The following is a 27,023-nucleotide window of genomic DNA, read 5'->3' on the forward strand; positions in this document are numbered from 1 at the left end:
AACAAATCAGGGGTTAGGGTTGGCACAAAAGGGGTGCCAACACAAAAAAGGTGGCACTGAACACAAGGGGTGGCACTGGGGAATTCATTAAGGTTTTAGGATCGTTCTGTGTCCTGCCTATTACGGTGGTTACAAGAATACATGTGTGTGGTAAAACATAAAACTGTATACGCCAAAAAGTGGATTTTACTATATGAGTATGTAAAAATTTTATAAATGAGTCAAAATATATAAAATGTTAACACTGTTATCTTCATATCGTGAAACCATGGCTAGATTCTTTTGCTTTTATTATTCTGTATTTTCTGGAATCTATTAAGAAAAGGTATTACTTTTATAACGGAAAAGTAAATGTAATTTTCATATAAGTATCCAGGTTCTCTGCTGTATCAGTTTGACCACAACCAGTATATTACTGACATTAATAATATCCAACACATGGTAATAAACAGAACTTCTTGGTAAGATTTTAAAGTATATCAGATAATGATTCACATTGCTTTCTGGATATAAAAAGACAAAAAGTTAATAAAACTTAGCTTTTATACAATTAAATATTCGAAGGGGAAAAAAGAAAGCCTGTTTCTTATGTTTGAATACACCCTTAGTGAATAATTATTTCTGGTTCAACAAGCCAATCTTTCAAATAGAGATCATATCATTAGTGAAACGTTCTATAAATGAACCTCATCCTTTTTTTATTTATCATTTTCTCTTGTTTTAATCATTTTCAAATGTAGGCATTACCCTACCAACTGGTGAACATTCTATCTTTGGGTATTTTGTGGATATACAGACATGTGAATTCGTATCATGGTCAGAATTACTTCCTAACAGTCAGACACTAATTCAAAGAGGTAAGAGTAATTATAAGAATCATACTCTAACTTCTGTAAAATATTGAGAATACTTCATACATAAAAGTGGTTATGTCAGCAACTTTAAATACTGATGTATTCCAAGTTTGTGCAGGTACCAGTTTAAATCTTTGTTTATGAAACATAACTTTTAAAAAATGACCTTTGAATATTGCTTTCTGAGAAAGTTGGAATGTATTTGATTGAGTCAGCTGTACAACTAGAGAACCGTAGATCTTTGAAAGTCTTACTAATGGAAACATTTATTATTTTAAGGACTGTGATTATTTAAAGGAGAAAAGGGAGAGGATCTCTTCTAAAATAGGAAAAACATGTAAAAGCTGCACTTGATTGTAAAGGAAATTGCTAATTAGAAAAGAATAATCATACTTTGACAAATATCCACATATGCTAAATTGTTTTTATTCTCAGCCTTCTACTTCTACATATAGAAAACAAGATACAGAAAATTCTTGTACTTTGAAAACTTGGTTGAAGTTGGAGACAGGAACTTAGTAATCAAGCTTCATGTAGATTTCTTGCAAATATAAGAAATTCAATAAATGCAAAATGAATTTAATTGCTTTGAGGTCAGGTTTCTTTCATCAAAGAATTTCATAGTTTGGTTTATAAGACTTTTTGACAGAAAACAACCAGAGCTATCAGAATCATAAAATGTCTAGAAAGTTCTAGCTCTAAATTAATTTCATTTGGAAATACCAAGCTTCTATTGTACAATGTTTGTCACCACAAATATTAGTGGGTAATTGTATTTATTTAAAACCTCTGAATTTTATATCATATGTTAGTGCTAACATTGGGTCATTTTTATCCTTAACTTTTACCATTTTATATATATATATATATATAAAACCATTATATATATATACATATATATATATATAACCATTATATATATATTATATAAAGGATAAAGGATAAAATTTATATATATATATATATGTATATATATATATTTTAACTGACTATCAATGCACATAGCTCAGTATCTTAGTGTACTGCTCCTATGGGAATTGCATATTTTCTCCAAATTTAAGATTAATATCCATCATTGGATCACTGGTAAAAATATTTATAATTTAATATTCATTAAATGCAGTAATATTAATCAGCAAAGATCTTTACTTGCATAGAACTATCTTTAAAATGCACTACTTTTTTGAAAATTACAGAACAGTATACACAGTATGGGAAGTAGGTGACTAGGATTTGGGATGAGAAAGAGACTGACTGTTCATTGTGTGCCTTATGGACTTTTGAATTGTGTACCATGTGGATGTATTAGCTTTTTAATTTCAAAAGGAGTGAGAAAGGATGAGGAGGTGAGGCTGTGCTGTATTTGTCCCTTTTGAGAGTTCTGGCTGTGTTACGGGGGAAAATTGGGGGGTATTTGTAAGAAGCTGTGAAATCCAGAGGGATTTGGTTTCGGGGTGTGTGTGTGTGTGTGCGCGCGCGTGTGTATATTTCATATACAATTACCTATGTTCAGCTGATTTTTAATAACAAAAATGTCAATTTCACATGGTTCAAACAATAAAAAGATTGGAGATACTAGCACATACCTGTCTGTACAATGGAAAATTCCAATCCAGAGGAAGAGACAGAGAATGGTGAGGGAGAAGGATTACTCAAGAAGTGAAGTTCTTAGATAAAAGATTGCAGGAGGCTTTGGCAGGAGAGCTACCGTCTTCATTTTTACTGGAGGGAAGAAGGCGGAGATGCTTGCGTTGCATATGAGAGCAGATTCGGAGGTTTCATGGTAGGAAAGTCAGGGTGTACATGTGATGGACTCAGGAATGTGTGTGGTGAGCTCACCAGCTGCGAGTATGAATGAAAGGGACAATTGCTGATATCAGCAGGGACCCCCAGGTACTTGCAACAATTTTGGTTTATCTGTACATGTTCGAATTGCTTTATAATGTTCAGACTTTCCCAGAAAGTATTTAGTACCTAAAAGATTATGTTAACATTTACTGATAGATTTTTCTGAACCTTTAAAAAAAATTTTAACTTAGGAACTTCAGTCCGAGCTGATCCTCAAGGATCGGGTGAAAACCTCTTGAAGATAACAGAATATAAAGAGAACATTCATCACATTGCTACCAGAGATACAACATGCCTTTCTTTTCTCATAAGTCTTCTTTTAAAGAATTCCTGCCCTGTACTTGTCACAGGTATTAAAAATATTTAAAGAAGGAGAATTCCAGAGTTTGGAAGAGGTCTAAGAATTATTTAGTCTAACCATTTTATTTTATAATTTGGGGGAGGGGGCTGGAAATGTGCCCTAAAAAACTTCAGTGACTATATCAATCTATATTCTCACCAACAGTTTATGAATGCCCATTTCTCCACATGTTTGCCAGGACACCAGAAGTCCTTTTCATCTTTTCATTACCTTCGAGACAAATTCCAGAATTAGAACTATTGGATTAATGAATGTATGGCTTCCATAGCCTATGGGCTGAGGGCCTGCAAGGGCCACTGAAGATGTTAATATTGATTGGTTTAATTAAATTTACACACATAACCACGTGCAAAGAAAAAAAACATTATCTGATTTTTTAAAAATGTGCACACATAATTCCTCAAGCCAATGCTAAAAATTTTTCAATCCTTTCCCATTATCAAAGGAGTAATTCAATACAGCTCCTGCTCTTTCGTAACATTTATTTCAACCCACTCAGTTGCCTTTTCCAAGTCTCCAAGTTGTGTTGCCTTTCACTATATCAGTGGCCCAGTTCTACACTCAATATTCAGGCAAAATGAAGTTGGAACGCTCAGATAACCTGTACTTTACCTCCAATTTGGTCTAAGGAAATTCTTATTTTTACTTAATATTTAGTGAATTGTAAAGTCATGACTTCCTTGGTCTGCTGCAATAAGGAGTTTTATTAAAATTTTTCCCCAGATTGTGTTGGTAAAATTTCCGGGGAAATTAATTTCATGTGGTAGTTTAGCTGCGCTATGAGCAAAAAGTTTTATGATAGGCTTAAATGAACATTAGATCAAAATAATGGTTCACTCCTAATTTATTCTTTTGTTAAGAGGTAAATAATTTAAATAATTTGAGAGGTTTTCATATTAACTGCTTGGTTTACCCACTCTTCACTACATTAAAAAAAATAAAAAACAAAATCATATTTTTCATGCAATTTTCAAATGAAAGAAAAGATGATTAGTTCATTTTAACATTTTAGCATCTCTTCATTTTCTTGTATATAAATCTAATCTATCTTTTTGTCCTTTAGGAGACTCCGGTGTTGGGAAAACCACTGCCATTAATCAAATGCTTGAAAAGTTAGAGGGCTCAGGAGCATTTGATGTGAAATATAGGTCAATTTTAGGAGAAGTCCTGTTACATAATGAAATTATAAAATCAAGGTAGTGTATATTAAACTCTAGATTTGATTTTTCTGGTTAAAGATAGTTTTCTATAGCACCTTAAATGTGCCTTGTTTTAAAAAGCAAACCTGTTATATGAAGTACAGAAATATTCAAAAGAGAAGTTAAGAAAATCGTTACTTTTCCAAAGTATTAACAACTAGATTCATTCCTTTAAATGAGAAATTCTTATATGTATTTTAAATATAACTAAATTTAAAATTTCAATTTTTTTCTACCTAACAAAATGCAGCTACATTTTCCTTCCTTGGAAAATGCACCTAAAACATAAAAAGTATTGCATGAATTGGTTTTGTCGCACTAGAAATATATTTCCTTCTTATTGACTATATTAGGTTGGTGCAAAAGTAATTGCGATTTAACAGGTTAAAAGTAATTGCAAAAACCACAATTACTTTTGCACCAACCTAATATATAAAGAACTTTGTCTCTGTTGTTCTGTGCGTCTCTTCCTGAAGAAAAAAAATGAAAAAGAAATCTAAATAGTGCAAATAAAAAGTGCAAAATTTTGAAGTTAATTCTAATTCTATTAAAATATTAGAGAAGCCTGCTGTTGTTTGCATTAAATAAGAAGAATTGTGGTGAGGCCGAGATCAGACCTTTCCTCCAATCATTAAGCTCGTATTTCCAACTGCCTTTGTCACATCTGTGTTATGTGACATCTACTATGTGAGATACTGGGTATCTCATGGACATCTCAACATTAACAGAGCCAAAACACAACTCTTGATTTCTCTTCCAAAAGTATTTTTTCTCCACTGTTTCTCACGGCAATCAATGAGACCCAGTTAGTCAAGACTGAAACCTAGGACTCATCCTTGAATTTCCCCCTTTCTTCTCACCAGCTCATCTCCAATAGCCCATGTGATCCCTCACAATCCCTGGGCCCCCATTTTCCCCTGCCTTACAACCTATCTTCTGTTAGTCTGTTATATCTGTTCTGTCTTCGCAATACATCTTGGATTCTTCTACATCTCTTTTTTTCAAATAGCACTTTGAGTCCACGCCACCGTCATCTACAGCTTACACTAATGCTTTTTAAATAGAATCCTACTACACTTAAATAAGGCCTTGAAAAAAACATGATTTTTGAAACATTTAATACAATAAGAATCCTTCCTTTCTAAACTGTCATAATCATGAGTAACGGAGTCTGAAAAAATTTTACTGTATGTTCAATATTTAAACTGAAGTGGATTTTAGCGATAAAGATTATATAAGGAAAAAAACCTGAAGACAAGGCCAAAATAAAAGTGAATGGGGCTTTTGTGGAGTGATCCACAAGACAAACAACAAACTTTCCAAAGAAAATAAATATCCAATAGCCTGGCAGCCTAGGAATTTGCCCAGTTTGTTTTGTAGAGTAAGCCCATATTTTGTTAAATTTGGGTATCAGTTCTAATGGTGACACCAGTTTTATCTGTAAAAGTGTGAGCAGAAAAAACAATACTTGTTTCCTTATCGGAGATAGAAGTAAAAATCAACCACGCACTAATACTTTTATTTTGTTCATATGGCTACTAAAGTAAGTAAGCTAATTTTGAATCTTAAAATATTTTATTTCAATAGCCTGAAACAGAATATCAGCATGTTGCTTTCCAAAACTCATAAAACAGCAACTGGAAGTTTAGGTATGTATCATAGTAGTTTCGAAACTTTCCTGGGAGAAATTTCAAAATGAGAATTTCAGTTGATAGTTTAAAATAAAAAGTCCTGAAAAATATCCACGACCCTCTCAAGTTCTACCCTCCTCCAAAGCTGGGATGGTTCTGGTAAAGGGGTATTATATCTGCTTTCTGGGTATTCTGGGTTATCTGTGGAACTTTAGCTTAAGTCTAGAAGTACCAGAAGGCAGCGTCTGTCTGTTCTTTTCTTCAGTGCTTTCAGAAATAGTGCAGTAGGAAAGTTATGACTGTCGTTCTCAGATCAGACTATACAACACAAACGCACATGAATTTCAAGAGCCTCATCCTTGAAATTTCTGATTTACCGTGTTTCCCCAAAAATAAGACCTAGCCAAACAATCAGCTCTAATGCATCTTTTGCAGGAAAACTTAATAGAAGTCCCGGTCTTATTTTACTATAATGTAAGACCGGGTCTAATATAATATAATATAATATAATACCCAGTCTTATATTAATTTTTGCTCCAAAAGCTGCATTAGAGCTGATTGTCCAGCTAGGTCTTATTTTGGGGGAAACAGGGTAGTAGTTTGGGGGTAGCAACTTCACTTCTGAAGAGGAAAAGAGGAGGTGGCCCAGAGATAGCGGTTAAAAGGGAAAGGGAGCTTGGCCACAAGATTCCTGCCAGAAGAGTATTTTGGTTTGGGAGGTACTTTTTTTCCTTTTTTTTTTCCGTTAGCATCATTTCAAAAAATGCTTCCGGATGATCCTCAGTTTCAGTGCCTTTGCTAGATAGACATGCCTACATGCTGTTTTTAGATCTTCCATGTGAAAGTTTACTATCAATATAGTATATTACAAATCTGAATATTTTTAAACAATGAAAAGTTATATGTGTCTATTGTGTATAAATAGAAGATTCTCTTGAGTTTTCATAACTGTTGCATTTGGCTATGGTTGCAAAGAGACTGTTTTCTACGTAAAAGTAAGGAAATATTTGGAAACATTTCAGAGTTGGTATTCCTTCTCTCACTGAATTGTCCTCAGAGTAATTTCTTTAAATGACAATAACATAGTAACATTATGTAATTTTCGTGTTAACACCTTAAAGCAAAAATAGTTTGAAAGTGTTCTAAATTTGTTTCCTTTTCCATATTTGGCATCATAGATAAGATTGCTAAAGAGCCAGAAGTTAGAACTGATGAAAGTTCCTTTAATAATAATAAAGGAATTATAGTTTCTGCAATAAATTTTACCACCAAAATAACAGCTGCAAAAACCAAGGAGATGATTCTTAAGAAGTTAATAAGAAGAACTAAAGACACTCTTGGAGCACCAAAAAGCAACAGGGTAAAACACCTTCCATACCTGCTGATTAATCGGCTTATACTACTTACGTGATAAAATGACTTATTTTAATACTAATAAACAGAAAAAAATAAGTGTAGCATACACTCCTGAACATTACTATAAAATGTACATTAAACTGGAAATTTTGGTTTTCAAATCAATATAATTCAGTTTCCAACATGATGAACTATACTGATTTAGAATTACCGAAACCAAAAGAAGCTGCTGGAATCTGCAGTAAATATGAGCAGATAAGAAGACTGGAAAATGAGTTAGATGCCAATTGTTTTGTTACTGTATATTTGACCATGTTTTCTTCCTGTGACAATGGGTTGGGACTATAAAAAGAAGAGAGACTTCTGGTATTCACAGCCTCCAGGAGAGGTATCACGAGAACAGCCTTGTAACTTGGACAGCGCCTACTTGAAGTGATGTTAAGCGTTCCTTATTCTTACCCTGTCTGCCTTGCACATGATTAACTGTCCAGTTGTTAAACCAAACCCTCTGTCACAGTTGACATTTATAATCAGAGATTCCAGTTCAATACCATGAAATATGCTCAGGGTCAAGAGATTTGCAAGAGTCATTACTAAGAAAATTACATGGGGTCCTTGGGAACCCCTGAGTTTAACTCCTGGCTGTCAGTTTCAAGAGCTTTTAAGGGTTTGCTTCAGATTTCCTTAATTTTAACAAGATTTGGATAAATTTGGCGGGTCTTTGGCTAAGTAGGTGCATTTTAGGGATTTTGAAAAGGATAGTAATTGCCCTACCTAATCACACAAATGAAAAATGAAGGCAAGAGAAATTTGGCCAAACCAGTTTGGTATCGCATATAATCATCCAGTATGCGATTCTAAAGAGGGGAAATTGAGCATCTTACTAGGAAAAGAAAAAAGAAAAAAAGAAAAATATTGCCAGTAACACAAATGAAGTAATTAGGTAATTCAAAATAAATGGCTATTTGTATTTTGTAAATTTTTACTTGTTTTACAGAAATAAGTATGTGGCTGATGCACACAGATTACAATTAGTACATTTCAATGCATAATATTTTCAAAGGTGGAAAGTAACACAGATTTAAAAATTGGCAATGTGTCTGAATTTTCTGCCGTGGGTTCATGACAATAGGAGTTGCAGCAGAATTTTAGAAGTCTAGTTCCAAATGACAGTCTTATTCCTAAACCAGGGAACATGTGAAATGAATACCTAAAACAGTGCCTTACCAGTAGCAGACACTCAATAAGTAAATAATCACCATGTTTGTCCCTTTGTGATAGTCACAATTAGATGACTTTAGCCAGCATCAAATACATTTCTAGCTCTTATTAGACATAATTTTTGTAGGTCTATAGAGACAGAGTAGTACAGTTTCTGCTATTTTGAAAACTTGTTTTCTAAAATCATATCATCAAACTAGGATTTGGTTTCCTGCTTTTTAATAGAAAAAAGACATGTCATTACATATAATTTTGTTCTTACATCATAGCATAATTAATATTCCTAATTTGTAACTTAAAGAAAGGTAATACTAATGAATATGTTTTAAAACCTCTGTTTTCCTTAAGATTGTAATATTCATTGATGATCTGAATATGCCAGAAACAGATATGTATGGAGCACAGCCACCTCTGGAATTAATCAGGCAATTATTAGATTTGGGAGGAATTTATGATACTGAAAAAATTGCATGGAAGGTACAGTATATGCTAAGATTTTGTTCATGTTAAATATTGTTATTTAACAACAAACTAAATATTTATGACAGTATTGTGTGAATTAAATGAGATTTAGACAATCCAGTGGAATTGCATGTAGAGCAAAGTTGAGACCCTAGTTTAACCATACCAATTACATCTTTGCAATTTAGCACAGGTCCAGGGGTTCATAGAAATTCTACTTTTAGTAGGATTAAATCTTAGTAAAAATTGCAAGTGTGTCCTGTCAGTTTAGTTTCCGAATCAAATAATGCTCATTGTTATTAAGCACGTTAATAGTTAATCAAATTTTTCAATGCATTAGCAGTTAATGCATATGAGAAAAGCTAAGGGAAATGTGGCCTAATAAATACATCTTTAATCTCTGCAGAAGACTATTCTGCATCTTTGTTTTTAAGAACATAGATCAAGGATTTACAGAAGTATTGCAAAGTCAAAAAAAGTTCCCAGGGAGATATTTCTGTGCAATTATTTTTATTATATTGAACCAAATCAGAATGGCTTAAATTTGTTTTCATTATTTGGTACCTTCTCTGGAAATCCTAAGCCCTGTGTTCCGGAACTAACTTTATCATTTAAGTATTCTGGGCCTCAGTTCCCCATCTGTAAAATTAAATGATTACGTTACAGTTTCATGTCTCAGACAAACTTGGGCCCGGGATCCTGGATGACACACACTGGCTGGTGAGTGTTGTCACCTCCAAGACCAGTCACACTGTCTGAATCAGCCATCAACCCAATGCAGAGAGAAGAATCCAGATGCAGTCCCACCTAAGGAGAGCTCAGGAGAGTAGGGGGGAAGAAGAAGGCAAGAAATGGGTGTGGAATGCATGGCCTGAAGAAGTTCCTTGAATTGACAAGAAAATAGTGAGGCAGGCTTTTTGTGGGATTTCTGTGGCCGAGGGCATGGGCACAGGTAGGAACAAAGTGGTTAAACGCACCCCATTGTGAGTAGATTAGATTGTGGTGTGATTCCACCCAGTCCTGCAGTGCTCTGATGTTGTGAGATGTTAAATGGGTATTATATAAACAGTCAAGCATCTTCTCACCCCAAGCCAATCCTGGGGTTTCTAGACATACCAGGCTCTTCTCCTGATTTCTCACTTATCACCAGAATCCCTCGCCTCAGTAACATACTGCTTATTTTCCAGTGATTGCTTTTTAAAAGATAGGCTATTTCCTGATGACATGTAGAAAGCCTCCCAGGGGTAATGTGTCTTGAAATTACATTTTAGGATGGGTTACTTCTATTGCCATCATAATTTTTGTTTTGCAGCAAATAATCTTTCTGCCTTAACATTTTAAAATCTTTTGTCCATTTGAGGCTGACAAATGGGTATATATTTCACTTTCTACGGATACATTTAGTTACTCTTCCTTTTTCACTCTTCCCACAGAATATTCAAGATCTCTCTCTAGTTGCAGCCTGTATTCCTCCCGTTGGTAGGAGTGTTATTAGCCCACGTCTTCTCAAACATTTTTCCATTCTAGTATTGCCTCATCCTCCACAAAGTGCTTTACGTACTATTTTCCAGGTAAGACATCTAGTGCATTCCTACTGAGAAAAAAACATGTCAATTCCGTAGTATAAGGGAAAATGGGAGAACTGAAAACCACGAATATTGAAAGAAATTCTCGTAAGGGGATGAATTTTATTCATCCCCCTACATTTTCTGGCCTATTGTTATAGTCTGTCTCTAAATATCAAAAACATAACTTAGTGTATGTAAGAAACACATGTAGTGCATGTTTAATGAATGTTTAAAATGTAGATTCCAAGACTTTATTCTGATTCACTGTATCTGGGATAGAGCTCAGGAATCTGCATTAACAAGCACACCAGGATTTTTGCTAGTATTGATTTATTATTTTCATTTCCTTATAGAATAAAAAATGAGAGAAAAAAATCTGAAATATCTTATTAGAAAAGTGGCTCAAATTGAAACCTCGTTTGATTAGAAAAATAAATCTTATTAAATTCATCAAAACTAATCATTTGCTTTTCTTCTTTATAATACACAATTTAAAGATTAACTACTAAAATCCATTTTTCAAAAAGCACTTGGTAATTCTGTAAGTGCTCAATAATCCACACCTCTAAAAATACCTGATGTAGAAGAAATTATATGCATATACCAATCCAAACTGAGGTAATAGTTCTATCACTATATTTTTCCTAGTAACATCTACTGGGGAGCAGAAATATGGAAAGATTCCCAGCACATCTGGTATACACACAAGTGGGACATAAATTGTCCCCAGAGAACAAACATGTGCCTTTGCATCATTCACCAAACTGGGACCAATTGGAATTTTCCCCAGTGTGCAACTCCCAGACTGTCCTTTTACTAGTCTGCCATCTGTTTAAAATGGATTCTAATTGCTAACATTGTAAATGAAATGAATGAAATTAATCCTACATTATAGTACACACATCTCCTTTTTAGTAGGAATTAGCTAGAAATAGTGCTTAAATTTTTTTGGCAAACTAAATTATAAAATTTATTTTTAAAGGCTCATTTGGGAATGTATTTCTCCATCAATAACTTCACAGCCGATGTTCAGAGAAGTAAGGATCAAATAATATGTTGTTCTCTAGCTATATATTATCACATATGTAAGAATATGTTACCAACTCCAGCGAAATGTCACTACGTGTTTAATCTTCGAGATGTGTTTAAGGTTTGTTTTAAAATTCATTCTCTAACTTACTTTTAAAGTTTAAGTGGAGGAAATGTAATTTTACTGAATTATCTCTCTCCCCCTCTTTTTTTCTCTCCCCATTTTCTTTACTGATACTGTCAACGTTAAATTCTTAGAAAGGAAAAAAATAGGAAATTAAAATTGATTAGTTTTGCTACTTATTAGCAGCTTATCCCATGAGCCAGTTAAAAAGAATTGTTAAAATAATTTCATGCAGAGAATTCAATGATAAAACTACTAAGAATGTTAGAATATTAGCTAAGATTCTCATCAGGGAAAGAAATGACAAGGTTATAACATAACTGTTGGTTTTGCTTTATTTCTGAGATTTCACTGCAGCTTTCAGAAAATGAAGGCATGTATGCATTTCATAAACATGCTTGAATTTTTACAAGTCTTACTTTTTACACCAGGAAATGTTGCCAACACTGCTCATCTAGTCATCAGCTTTGGTCAAACATGTAATGTTCAGAATTAAAATGTTAAGAAAAACAGTTTTTGAATTTGATCTTTCCTTGCTGTGGGACTTTAGCCCAAAACAGCAGATACCATGTTTGGAATAAGTTATAAGGGTTTTCTTAATCCAAGTTATGGACCTGAGAACATTAAGCAGCACTGTTATCTCACCGCCAACCCCCCACCCCCATGTCAGCACCACAGTGGAGAATCACACCTGCCTGCCCTTCCATGCAAGACGTCCACTAGTCATGGCTGAGATGTCCTTACACCTTCTCCCTCCAAAGGGGATGCTGTGCTAGATTTCCCTGGTTTATAATGCCCATCTCATCAAACCTCCAGATTATCATTTATAGAAATTGACAGTTCTTACCTTGGATAACTGTTTCTATTTTTATGGAAACATAAACCTGCAAAAATTGAGCCTTTACTCACATACTTCTCTCTAATGTTAAAAAAAATATATATATATTCTTTTTAAATCCCGAATAGCTTCTCCTCGGATTGCTGCAAGCTGACAAGACTGTTATTAACTCCAGAGAGATGGCTGCTCTGTTCTTTGTTCATGAAGCCACCCGAGTGTTTCATGACCGCTTAGTCGAACATACTGAAAAAGGGCTTTTCTATCAGTTTCTTTCAAAGGAACTTGAGAATTATTTTCAGGTAAACTTACATTTAAAAAATTCTTTTAAATGGTGTCTTGGGCAAAAGTGTTGTTTTAGAAAAGTATGTAGACATCTCTATAATATTAATGAAGGACATATTGTTAATTCTAAGTATAGGTTTGATAGGATGACAGGTGGAAGGTCTGGATGCCTTTGCCCATGCACTCGGCATCTTAGGAACCTCAAAAGTGTGCATTTTCCGAAAGGACTAGCAGATGTGTACACTCTGGATACCTCAACAGACCCTTCATCCCTCTCCAGCCCTTTGAATTTCAGCTTCCGAGGTCAGAGAAGAAAGCGCTGCAGTAAACTGGTTCACACTGAGAGGGTTGTAACTAAAGGGAGTGATGAGCTGACTCCATTGTTAGGCCCTCTTTGCTAACTCGCTCCTCTTGAGGCTTAAGGAAGTCCTTTGGACTTCCTGTCCACAGGCAACTTCTCCTCTCTCTTTGGTGGTGCCACTTTCTCACTCTATTCATGGTAGTCCAGGAAATAAAAAGAATTCTGGAATACAAACTTTAAACACATGCATGTAAACTCAGAATATAACATACACATGTTTCAATGTGTGTCTGGTGGTATATATGTACTTGTATGTATACATATATGTTTTTAGATGTCACAAATTCAGAAAGCTTTTAAAGTTTTTTTCTAGACTCTCCCATCATTACTTTCTTTACATCTAAGTTTTCTGTTCTTCAGCCCAGACCCTTCTTGTTACTCGTTACTCATGTTAATCCCCATCACTTCTACCATCCAATCTGTATTTTAATATCGGTAAAATAAATCTATTAAGGACCAAGGGGTAATTCTTCTTCTGTCTCCACCTTCACCACCACCTCCACTCACTTGTCTAGAATCTCTCAGGGCTCTACACAACCTGCAATCTTCTTCCTTTCCCTGCTTGGGGGCAGCTCTTGGGTGGTGCGTCCGACTCATCTTGTTCCTAGTTTCTCCACTCAGACTGTAGAATCTGCAGCCCACTCTTCTACTGTTCTCATTTTTCTTACCTAGCAGCATGAGAAGCAGTTATAGAGATTGGAAATACAGGCTCTGTGCAAGTTCAAAGCCCAACCCCTCCATTTAGGAGCAGTGGAACCTGGACCACATGACCCCTCTGTGTCTCAGTTTCCTCCAGGGAAGTAATTTTACCTACCTGATAGGACTGTGATGAGAATTAATGACATTAATTTATGTAAAGTGTTTAGAACAGTCTCTGAGACATAGTAAGTGCTCAATAAATGTTGGCTATTAAAATATTGAAAAGAATTAGACCTTCTATCCACATTTCAAACACAGGCAGGTGGTTTGTCAGAAAGAGCCTCAACTCTACCGTTAGACCTTGGTTTGACTTCTAAGTCTGTCTCATGTTACTCTGGGTACTTCATACTCAATATGCAAAACCCTTTGCAAAACCACGCCCAATTTTCATCCGCTAGACTCTCTACCACCCAGATGCCCTGCCCTGATGTTCCCTACCTCCGTGACTGGCATACCATCCAAGCCTCCATTCATGACGGACATCTGAGCGTAGCTCCTTCCTGTGCTCCCCAGAATGCAGCACGGTCTCCATTGCCTCTACCTTCACACCTGTAGGTCCCTTCACCTGGCTCACTCCTGCTCAGCCTTCAAGATCAGCTCATGCTTCTCTCTGTGGTCTTTTCTGGCCAACACCACACCCTCTTCAGGTTAAGTGTCCCTTTTTGTATTCTCATAGAACTATGGGCTTTTCCTATCACAGAACTTACTGTAATGTAATATTCTCTCCCCCCCTCCCTCCCTCCCTTCTTCCTTCCCTCCCTCCTGCCTTCTCTCTCTCTCTCTCTCTCTCCCTCCCTCCGTCTCCCTCTCTCTCTCTCTCTCCCTCCTTCTCTCTCTCCCTCCCTACTTCTCTCTCTCTCTGTCTCTCTCTCTCTCCTGAATTCCATGAGAACAAAGTCACTGATTTTTATCCCTACCCGAATCTCCAGGGTTTCACATCCTCCCTTACTCCCAGTTTAGTTTGATAATATATCTGGGATGAATGACTGAATAAAGAAATAAACGAAGGAATATAGAGACTGCTAAAATAACTATGTTAAGAGAGCTTATTCCTGTCCCAGGGGAAGTTTCTAAACTCCCTCCCTGTAAGTGCCGGTTGCAGTTCAGTTTTATAGGTTTGCTAGACCAAGGCACAGATGTAAGCAGCAGAAGATGAGCAGACACTTAGGGGAGCAGGTCTGCCCTAGCAGGAGTCAGCCCCGTGGGCACCAAGGACAACTACAGTACCCCAGAGTAAGACATGTTAGCCAAACCTCCCTTCATGTCTTAAGGGTGTAAATTACTCCTGTGAGAACTGGGGTTTGTACAATATCATTTTATAACTTCTTTGGCTGGTTGGCATTTTAAAACATAAAATGTGGTAACTCTAATTATAGTAGTTAACACTTACAATGTACCAGGCACTATTTTACAGGTGTGGGGACAGAGTCCCAGAGAGCAGTTTCCAGGCTCTCGGCCTCACGTGGAAAGGTGCTGACTCGGGTAGTGGATGGCCGTCAGCTGTGGCTAGTTGGCCATCAGCTGTAACTAGTTAGCCAATCAGCCACTGATAGAACTGCCGCTGCTGCGTTGGTAGGTCAGTTGGTCGGTTGGCAGAGAAGCGGACAGCAGATGCAGGTCGTGTGACTCCAGCCGCTAGTGCGACTATAGTGGTATGAGTCCCCTATCTGTGGCTCCATGGGTGTTCCTTTTTGGCCTCACCATGTCCTGTGTTCTTATGTGGGGAGCGGGAGCTGAGACCCTGCAGGCCACCTCGCGTGACAAATGGTGGAGCGAGCAGGGTCTCCCACACGACAACAAGCTTTTCATATCATTACTCACTTTAATCTCCATAATACCCCTGAAATACAGGTCCTGTTATTATCCTCATTTTACAAAATGAAGAAACTGAGGCAGAGTGAGGTTAAAAACTTGTCCAAAGTTACACAGCTATTTCAGTGGTAGATTCATTATTCAAACCCAGGATATCTGGCTCCAGATATTCTCTTAAGGGTTGTGCTGCCCTGCCCCTCAACCTTCCTTTACCCATTTGCTGAACAAATATCTTCTGTGCCTGTTAAGAACTTCCAGTGCCAGACACCAAGTGAGGCAGGTGCTGAAACCCACGTGGAAGAGTGTGGGCCCTGCTTCCAGGCACCTTACACCCTTACAGGTGTAACACATTTCTGTGAGTGCTGTGACAGACCTGTGTTCCATACCACAGTGGTGGAACAGTGGAAGAAAAAGGAATTTTCTTTACCTGGTTTTAGGGGAGAGGGAAATTGTCAGACTTCAAAGAGGAGGTGTCCTAGGACCATGGTGTGAAAGATAGGCAAGAGTTTGCCAAGTGGACAAAAATCAGGTGTGGAAGCTTACAGATCTATGGTGGTAATTAAAAATTGATTAAGAGAAGATTTTCAGGTTGTCAGTGAGACCTGAAGATGTTATTTCCACAACAGGGGTTCTGAACCTGGGGCCTGTAGACCCTCAAAGAGTCCTTAGATAGAGTTATATTTTAATTCAGTGTCTTTGTAACCCTTATGTTTTGCTATATTCAGTTTAAAATACTACTCTGAGGAGTCCCCAGTTTTCACTGCCAAAAAGGGTTTTGTGACACAAAAACGGTTAAGAAACCCTGAGGTCTGAATGTGTTGTGCTAGAGCTTTTCTGATAGAGCTATATTGCATTAATTTTGTTAACAAGTAAGATTGTGCTATTAACAGATACTGTTAAATTATTATCTTACAATAGATTCAATGGACCAAAGAAACACTGATGAATGATTCAACTGTATTTGTGGATTTCTTGGATATAAACAAGCCTCATAGAAAAAAGATTTATAAGAATACCAATAACTATAATAAACTTGCCAGTGTACTTAATGAATTCCAAATGAAGTTGAGTTTAACGTCTCTGGAGGTAAACACATATACTATATAAAAATCTGTGGAATACTATATTTGTACACATATTTATTCATATATGCACACACATGTATATAAAATCAAATATCTTTAAGATGTGTGTGTGTGACAGAGTTCGAGAAAAAAATGTGTCCTCATATTTTAATGCAGACCATTAGAAATACAGTTTTAAAGTGTTTCACCTTGTTTTGTCTCATTAATAGGGTAAAAATTTAAATACAAGGTGCATGACTGAGTCTATAGGGAGTTGAATGATTAGTTAGTGGAATTAAGAAATGCAAGAGAGACTCTGGCACCAGGGACCAGAATATCAGCAAGGAGCAGAAAACTGGATGTGACTCATTTATGTCTTTCCCATTGTTGTTTTGGGCAGAGATGTGTTGGAACAGAGACACCAACAAAATCAGATACCGTAAGCCACTATCCTAAGACTTCCTCCCACCACTCATTCTACCCCAAGACACAGCGATAGAAAAGCTGCCTGGATGCTGTTGTTTTCCTCCTTATTCTCTTTCCTCAAGCCTGTGACCACCACGCCACACCACCCCCAGAATATTGGCGTAGGGACAGTCTTCATTGTGCAAATTTATTTTCTATAAATGTAAACCAATTTACTGGGACTAGATTACTATATTACTAGAATAGTTGTTCTCACACGTACAAGTCTGTAATCCTTGTACATAAAACCATAATGAGCATTTTTCTATGCCAGTAATCAGTTGATTTGTCCCATTTCCTCTGCTAGATTTCTCATTCCATGGTGTTCTTCAAGGAAGCCATAGAACATATTACAAGAGCTGCTAGGGTCCTTCGGCAACCAGGGAGTCACATGTTACTGGTAAAAATTTAAATTTTAACAATGTTTTTAAGTTTGTAAAATAAAAATGAAGGAAACCTGATAAAATCTAAGTTTTGTTTATGCAAACTTTCCATTATGAAGGTTTGAAGCCATTGAATCATAGGACAAGATCCTTGTCCTCTTAAGAGTTTGCATAAGAAATTTATCAGCACATAAAAATGGTACTCATATGAATTGACTGGGCCGCAGATAATCCAAAATAATCTCCCCATTTCAAGGTATATTCACAAATATGTGGAACTTTTGCAACACGCTCCTAAACCAATAGGTGAAAGAAGAAATCACAAGACAAATTAGAAAATACTTTGAGATGAATGAAAACAAAGATACAAAATACCCAAAAAAGCGCTTAGAAAGAAATTTATAGCTATGAATGCCTACATTTTTAAAAGAAGATAAATCTCAAATAACCTGACCTGCTACCTCACAAAACTACAAAAGAAAACTAAGCCCAAGGCAAGCAGAAAGAAGGAAATAATAAAGTTTAGAAGAGAAAGTAGAAAACAAAAAAATAGAGAATATCAGTGAAACCAAAAATTGATCCTTTGAAAAGAGCAACAAAATTGACAAACCCTTAGCCAGACTGACCAAGAAAAAAGAGAAGATTACAATTAATAAAATCAGGAATTAAAGTGGAGACATAACTACCAACATTATAAAAAATAAAAGGATTATAGAAAATGCTATGAACGACTGTATGCCAACACATTAGTTAATGTAGATGAAATGGATACTTTACTAGAAAGGCACAAATTACCGAACAGAAGGAATAGATCAATAACAAAGAGAGAGAATTAGGAATTTAAGAACTTCCCACAAAGAAAAGCCCAGGGCCAAATGGCTTCACTGGCAAATTCCACCAAACATTTAAGAAAGAATGCAATCAATCCTTCACAAACTCTTCCAGAAAATTAGAAGAGACAATACTTCCCAACTCATCTATAAGGCCAGTATCACTCTGGTAATGAAACTAGACAAAGACATCATGAAATAAGAAAACTACAGATCAATATCCCTTGTGGATATAGTTGTAAAAATTCTGATTAAAATATTAGCAAACCAAATACAACAACATGTAAGAATTATATACCTTGACCAAGGAAGATTTATTTCAGGAATGCATGTGTGGTTTAATATTCCAAAATCCATTAATGTCATACACCATATTAATAGAATAAAAGGCAAAAACCACATAATCATCTCAAGAGATGGCAGAGGTGTTTGATAACATCCAACACCATCTTTGATTTTTTTTTTAAATTCTCAACAAAAACAAATAGAAGGGAATTTTATCAACCTCATAAAGGGGATCTATGAAAAACTTGCAGCTACCTAATGCTTAATGGTAAAACAATAAATGTTTTTCCCTTGAGACTGGGAACAAAGCAAGGATGTTCTCTCTTGCAATTTCTATTCAACATTATACTGGAGGTTATAGCCTGTGCAGTTAGACAAGGGGAAAAAAAAGCCATCCAGACTAGAAACAGAAATAAAACTCTCTTTATTCACCTTCTGCATGATCCTCTTTGTAGAAAATCCTAAGGACAAAGTACCCAATTAGAAATAAACAGACACCTCACAAAAGCATATGAAAAGATGCTTAATATAATTTGTGATTAGAGAAAACAATGAGATACCACTACACACATATGAAAGTGACCAAAATCAAAAAACCTGAAGATAGGAATTGTTAACAAGCTGGTGGGAATGCAAAATGTCCCAGTCATCTTCGAAGACAGTTTGGCAGCTTCTTACAAAGGGAAACAGTCTTACAAAAGGATGAAGCATTAGTGCCCCCACATGTTTACCCAACGTATCTGAAAACTTTTGTCCTCACAAAAACCTGTACATGAATGATTACAGTGATTTTATTCTAAATTGCCCCAAACTGAAAGCAACCAAAATGACCTTCAATAAGTGAATGGATAAAGTGTGGTACAATGGAATATTATTTAGAGAGAAAAGAAATAAGATGTCAAGCCACAAAAAGATATGGATGAATCTTAAAGGTATATGGATAAGTGAAAGAAGACAGTTTGGGAAGACTGCATGCTATATGATTCCAATTATATAGCATTCTGGAAAAGGCAAAACTATGGAGATGGTAAAACGATTAGTAGTTGCCAAGGGTTTGGAGGGAAGAGGGAATGTGAAACTCGAGAGATATTTTAGGGTGGCAAAACTATTCTGTCTGATACTGTAGTGATGAATACATCACACTATGCGTTTGTCAAAACCCGTAGAATTCACAGCACACAGAGTGACCTCTAACGTATGCACACATAAATTATTTAGGAAGTCTGGGCGTCCCAGGATGGAAAGCAGAATGTGACGAAACAGTCAGACTGTGATGCAAATGTGTGAAACAACCTCACTGAAGAGGGTAAGAGGAGAAGGAGCTCAGCTAAGGACCTTTGGAAATGAGTAGAATCTGTAAGACTCACAGCTAAGGAGTGGGGAGTGATGTCCCAACTCCCTGGGGGCAGAGTATCTATATCCATTATTTGGAATTCTTTTTTTATGGGAGATTTGTCTATTACCTCTCCCATTAATTTTTCAAAAATATATATATTTTTAATATATATTTATTTATATATATGGACTCATGGATATTTGTTATACTCTGGGTTATAATCCAACACTATTTTGTTGTTTCTGGTATAGCCATTGGGGGCTTTCTCCCAAAGAGTATAGTATGGAAAGGAGGGGAAAAGAGTAACCTTCCAATGGAGAACCCTGCAACACTGCCTCACCTAGGTGACCAAGCTCAGCACCAGCAGTGACAAGTCACGTTGATAGTATATACCCTTGATATGATATATGATGAAAATGGCACTTTATCCCTGTCTCCCTCTCCCAAGAACACGTAACTCTAGTCATGAGGAAAACATCAAGAAAATCTCAGCTGAGGGACAGTCTACAAAATGCCTTTGAAACAGTGAAGGTTATCAAAAATAAGGAAAGCCTGTCACAGTCAGGAGAAGTCCAGAGACATATGACTCCTAAATGTAAGGTCATTTGCTGGATGGGATCTTAGAACTGAAAAAAGGACATTAGGTAAAAAGTAAGGAAACTCGAATGAAGAATGGACTTCAGTATCAGTATTCTTTTATCAATGGTAACAAATGTATCATGCTAATAATAGATGTTAATAATAGGGAAACTGATGTGGGGTATGTGAAAATCCTCTTTATCTTGGCAATTTTATTGTAAATTGAAAACTTAAAATAAAAATAAATGTTTATGTTTTTTAAATGGGCAAAAATTTGAATAGATATTTAATCAAAGAAGATGGCTTGTATGGCCTTGAAAAGATACTCACCATCATTAATTATTAGGAAACTGCAAATTAAAACCACATTGAGATACCACCCATTGAATTACTACTACACACCCACTCGAAAGGCTGTCATTAAAAAGATGGTCAGTAGCAAGTGTTGACACAGATCTGGATAAACGGGAACTTGCATGCATCGGTGATGGGAACATAAAATAAGACAACTACTTTGGAAAATGGTTTGGCCATTTCTTATATAAAGTTCACCAGAGTTACCCTGTAACTGAGTGACTCCATTCCTGTGTACGCAAATGTTCATGACAACACTATTACAATAGCCAAGAAGAGGAAACAATCCAAATGTCCGTCAGTGAGTGACTGGATGAACAAAATGTGTATCCACATACTAGAAGATAATTCGGCAATAAAAAGGAACGAAGTACTGATACACACTACAACACGAAAGAACCTGAAAACCATCATGCTAAGGGAGAAGTCACATGCAAAAGATTGATTCCATTTATGGAAATGTCCCCCCAAAAGGCAAATCTATAGAGACAGCATGTCAATGGTTGCCTGGGGGTTGGAATGAGGATTGACTGCAAATAGGCTTGAGACATCTTTTGGGGGGCAATAGAATGTTCTAAAAATGGATGGGGGTGATGGTTGCTCAACTCTGTAAATTTACTAAAATTCATTGAATTGTACACTTCAAACAGCCATGGTTTGTAAATAATATCTCAGTAAAGCTGTTTAAAAACGTAATACTATGTCATCATTACCAAGAGCACTTCTTGTTTGTTGCCCAAAATAAATAAGGAAAGACCTATCTAAATTCTTATAAATGAAGAATAAAATATTGGCAATGACGTAATGATTATGTGTAAGCCTATCTGCCATTTTTGCAGATTACCTTTCCAGTGACGTCATACATTTTAAGAGGCTATGAAGACAAAAATGAATATACATCTTATTGAATGTGTATGAGTACCTTACAAAATTTTGATAAAATAATGATGTTTAATATAGCTCACAAAAAGGTTATGAAAATAGTCGAAGGTATTTTTACTGTCTAAATTTCTAGCACATCTAAACAGAAAACTATATATTGAGAGACTTCCAGAACATACATAGGAATCATGTGTTGGATTTTTTTCTCCTAAAGATTGGAATAGATGGATGTGGAAAAGAAACTTGTGCGGCCTTGGCCTGTTATGTGACAGAATACAAAGCACACCAAGTGCCTAAATCTCACAATTATGCCTACATGCAATTCAGAGACGACTTTAAAAAGGTGTTTCTTCAAGCAGGATTAGAAGGGCACCCCACTGTTTTAATAGTCGCTAATTTAAACCCAGATCAGGTAAGTCCTTTTTGTCTTTATTATGTGCTCAAATTTAATATTTAAATAGCCCCCCAAATTTAATATTTGAAAAGGAAATATTTATAGTCCTATTAACCTACCCTGTCAATTCTTTTCACTGTTCTCTGTCTTTATCCAGTTATAGCCCATAGAGTTTATGTATTTGTAATCATGACGTAGATAGTTTTGCATAAGTATCACAACAAAAGCGTTTTCTATATCTTTATACTTTTCATTTTAATTGACCAGTCAGAAGTAATTCACTTGGGTAGATGTAGCCATCCATCTTATATCTAAACTAGTTTTGAATCTGTGTTTAAAAAAAACCAGAATAAAACACTGTCGTCTGTATCCACTGTAATCTGACCCTGTCGTCTACAGGGCACTCTCACAGAATGGAAGGCTGCTGTTTCTCCCCTTTCTCCTTCTGCTCTCATTTTCCCATCACGTTCAGGACTCTCCTTGCAGGATATACTTCATTTATTTATATACAAGCAAAAAAATGTTAATCACTCAACTTTTAAAAAATTTGTTATTTTGCCTAAGTCATACCCTCCCACGGCCAAAACAATGATTAGATTCCATGTATTTCTTTGTGGCAAAATTTCCAGGGAACACTGTTCATTACCTTTCATCCAGATGTGTATAGTTAATGGTATTGTGCAAACTCTCACTTTGTTGTTTTCCTCCTAATTCTGGGCCTCTCTAGAGTTGTGTGTTTCTTTCATGTCATATTTTGAGAGTAAATCCAAGTGCCATGTCATATCTGCTGTACTCCATAATAGCTGGTTTTTTCTGGTTTAACTATATATTCTTCCCTTCCGAAATCTAAATAACCTTCTCTATTGATCAAGTTGAAGTTTCTGCAGGAGACTTTCATTCTGGATTTCAGAAGATGTACTGTTTCTCCCATGCCAGGAGCCTATTGTTTTAAGAAATAATTTTTCAGAAAACCACTATCAGATCAAAGCTGAGATGAACATGGCTCCTCTACTCCCATGTTACTCAGGACTTCAAGATCATAGGATCTCCTTTCCTCACTTCCCAGGTTTCTTCTGGCCACATCATTGCTTTCCATGTGAATAAAAAAAATGGTGTTAGGACTTTGTAAAAGGAACATGTGTTAAGTGGAGCACAGGGTGCCAGATGGGGAGTCACGGTTCAACAACAAACCACAAGACAAATTGAAATAGAGAAGTTTGTTACTCACAGGAGCTGGAGGAAGTACACAGAGCACCTCGAGGGGCCACACGGGGAAGTGAAGGCAGGTGTGGGCAGAGAGAGAGGGGCAGGACGTGGGACACGTGCCGCTATGAGGGCTGGGGGTAGGATTCTTTAGGGTTTCTGGGCTAGGGTCAGAGCAGGGTTTTGCTAAGTCCCCCAGGGCTCTTAGCTAAGGAGCATATAAGACATCCAGGCGCTGGGAGGCAGGGGAGACTTGATCACAAGGCTGTTGGGAAGTCATATCAGGAACTTACGTTGGCTTGTGACTCTGCAGGCTGCTATCTAGGGCATGTGCTGGCATGAGGGGGCTGGTGTCAGTTTAAGGTCCCTGCAGGCACTTGGCCAAACAAAATGAATGTGGAAGCAGGTACTTGGAGTAGTACCTTCTTTAGACTCTTGATAAGTAGGTAGTGATCGGTGTTAGGAAGCTTTGGTGGTTCTCCATCATGTCTTAGGTGAGACAAGAAAACAGCCAGCCCCATGCCCCTCTGTTGGCCTCTGGAGTCTGCCCCAGCAGCCCTCTGCCCATCCTTACCTGGGCTGAAATACCAGGAGTATCCCGGGGAGTCAGTCATGCTGAGGATGCTTTCCTTTTTCAAAGGAAGTTTGGGTTGTTCTCAAAATCAAAAGGTTCATACTTTTTATGACTTCTCTTTCACTGCTCTTTCTCCTGCTACTTTTTCTATTTGATCTGGAACCCCTTATAGAGATGAACTTGGTTAAATTAAAATAATCTTTCAACCATGTTTATTTCTAGTTTGTGTAGTATTCAAACAAAAAAGTAGATGCACTGAGGTCTTCTCTAAACTGCTTGAGCCTATGTCCCTTCTCAGGTCACTCTAGTGTCCACCTCCCCATACTTCTTGCCCCCGTTTATGACGCAGGTGTTTGGCATACTGTCAATACCAAAAATATGTTTCTCTAGTGTTTGAATACATGAATGGACGAATGAAGCTTATTTGACTTAAAAAACAGGGATTTTTAAAAATTTTGTTGTAACAATTTTATGAAAAATACTGTTTTACCAAGTGCTGAATGATTCATGTGGCTGATAATTAGTAGTAGATTGGTCATATGTAGTCATTTGGCATTAAAGTACAGTAAGTGTAATATCTTGACGATGTACTGTGTGTTAGCTACTGTATTGTGTCCCAGGAGTTATCTCATTAACCCTTGCAGCAACCTTATGACATGCGGACTGTTATCATACTCATTTACAAGAGAGGATACTCAAATCAGGAGGGATAAATAAATCCCCACTGTTGACTTTTATGCAAATTTCTACTGGCATGTAGACTCCCAAAAAGAAACTTTCAGATATCACCAACTTGTATATTCAAAAAAAGATATTTTTGATGAGTTCGAATTCAGAGTTTAGTTGTTTTAAAAAATAAATTTTACCTCGATTTTCCCTAACCACTGTTGCTTTCTCAATTCGGTGTGTTTAAAGTAGAATATATGAATAATTTACTCATTTCTGATTAAATATGTGCTTTATCAAAGGAGGCATTTTTGGAAGATTTGAACATCATTCTCAATTTGGGGAGAATACCTGACGTGTTTGAAAATGAGGAGCTGGACTCTGTTGCGCTAAGGATTAGATCTCTTGCTGAACAGTCTGGTTATATTGATGACAGACAAGCTTTACTTTCATTCTTCCAAAAGGTACTTCTTTTTTGGATTGGCCTTATCAAATTGTCATGTTAAGTTCAAAGTAGACTACGTTGATAATTCTGCATATACTTTTCAAATTGGGTCATTTCTTTAGTTCTTTAAATGAGTTTTTAAAGCTGAAATAATGACTGCCATCCCTACACACAGACACACAATACTCTTAGGCAGGCCAAAGATAACAGACGTCCTTGCCTCGCTATCAATGGCTACAACAAATAATAAAAGTTGGAGGCAATGACTAGAGATATAAGATCCCAAGACAATTTCTTACACTGAGATTTCTTCCTAGCCAATGAGGTTTTCATTTCAGTCATGTTGGAAAGGCAAGACATGAGAATTCTTTTATCCCTTTGAATAGCCCTAATATTGGCCAGGTGATGATGGGTACAGAGAGAAATCGGTCAGAGAGAGCAGGTGATATTCAGAATAAACTCAGCAGTGGGTAGCTGTGAAAGGACCAATCTAATGAGAGATACAGACGAGACCAGTGACCTAGGCTTTCTACATTGTCTAAGGCATGGTGACTGACCAATGGGCTAGGGAACAGGTAGATATGATTGCCCGAACCAAGGTGTTCATTGGGGAAGTACCACAGACACTTACTTCTGGGGCCAGTTTCTGCCTCTCATGGAGTTATTTAATCATTGAACTGGGCCACCCTCCATTCCTCAACAGATACTTTGTGATCTGGCACAAGAAGAAGATGTGAAAAATTCCAGAAATGAAACCCACGATTGAGAGAGAGCAATGTCATATGAATGGATGCTTGGACTGAGTTATAATTTTAAGTGCCATGGGAGAAAGGATAGCAGTTATCCTGATCACTTGTGGCACTCTAGTGCCTTGTTACTAAGTTGGTTTATCCAATAGATTGTAAGTTATAAAGAAGAACAAAGAAATTCTGATTGGTAGTGTGGAGAATAGTGTACTTCCAGAAATAAAAAAATAAAATAAACCAAGGATCCCAGTTAGAAATAGATAAATAGGAGGTAGGTAGGTTGATGAATCTTCCAAAAATGCTTTGAAGTGTCTTACAGTAATAGCAAATAGTGAAGACACACTTTAAAACGTTAATATTGGATATCGTCAAGTAGGAGTTGGGGATAGGTAAAGCAAAGAGAGGTACTTTCATTTTTAATGTAAACATTTCTGTGTTGTGTGAATTTTGCATTAAGCAGTTTAATTTGCTTTTATAAAGTTTTTGAAGACAAAAAGGTGGGAGAAATCTTACACTTTAGCCTACCTTCAGCTTTACCGTGCTTATTCGGCAAAATAAGTTTGCTTGGTACTCAAAAATATTATCACGTTGTACTAGTTGAACTCTTTGAGTTAAAAAGAACATTGACTCACCGAGTTTGCTTTCAGTAATGTGGTTTTCTTATAAAGCGACATACGGAAATGAGGAAGGAATCTATGCCCCACGGACAGTTCTAAGAACAGCAGCAGCAGCACAACTTATGGAGGGAAAAGTCTCCTGAGGGGAAAGGATCCGGCAAACTTCATAGAAACTAACACTTTGCCTGTGACCTGCAAAATTGTATTGGAGCTAATATTGCTTAGCTGTAATCCTTCAGCTCTAGTTTATTATCTCCCTGGTGCTCTACCCGTACATAACATTGGTTTCTGTTTCTCTCTGTCTTTCAGCTTTAATTCATCTGACCAATTCTCACTTGGGTTTCTGTGGGTCTTAAATGCACATCACCCTACAGAAAAGAGTTAATAGTCAGAACCATCACCATCTGATATAAGGTCCCCTACCGAACAGAACTCATAAGAGCTGGTTTGTACCAGGATGTTCTGGAGTCCAGTGTCTCCTCTATATTGTCCATCTGGCTGGAGCCACGAGGATGGGGTCACATAGAGCAGAACCTGGCTGCTTTCCTCAGAAGA

General features: G+C 36.6%; 1 protein-coding gene across 1 annotated transcript in view; it reads left to right on the top strand.

Annotated features, from left to right (window-relative positions):
- DNAH14 (dynein axonemal heavy chain 14) overlaps positions 1–27,023 on the top strand; it is a gene marked incomplete at its 3' end in the record, with an annotated part of 220,288 nt that overhangs the window by 125,837 nt on the left and 67,428 nt on the right. The window contains exons 42-54 of the mRNA XM_081039181.1: positions 741–857; positions 2,894–3,052; positions 4,127–4,262; positions 5,850–5,911; positions 7,072–7,253; positions 8,819–8,947; positions 10,366–10,503; positions 11,483–11,650; positions 12,620–12,790; positions 16,564–16,731; positions 17,482–17,574; positions 22,038–22,235; positions 24,963–25,124. Coding sequence (XP_080895307.1) covers positions 741–857; positions 2,894–3,052; positions 4,127–4,262; positions 5,850–5,911; positions 7,072–7,253; positions 8,819–8,947; positions 10,366–10,503; positions 11,483–11,650; positions 12,620–12,790; positions 16,564–16,731; positions 17,482–17,574; positions 22,038–22,235; positions 24,963–25,124 — 1,883 coding nt within the window. The remainder of the gene's footprint in view (positions 1–740; positions 858–2,893; positions 3,053–4,126; positions 4,263–5,849; positions 5,912–7,071; positions 7,254–8,818; positions 8,948–10,365; positions 10,504–11,482; positions 11,651–12,619; positions 12,791–16,563; positions 16,732–17,481; positions 17,575–22,037; positions 22,236–24,962; positions 25,125–27,023) is intronic.

The sequence above is a fragment of the Rhinolophus hipposideros genome, assembly GCF_964194185.1.
Source record: "Rhinolophus hipposideros genome assembly, chromosome: 26".
In the NCBI taxonomy this organism is placed as follows: Eukaryota; Metazoa; Chordata; class Mammalia; order Chiroptera; family Rhinolophidae; genus Rhinolophus; species Rhinolophus hipposideros.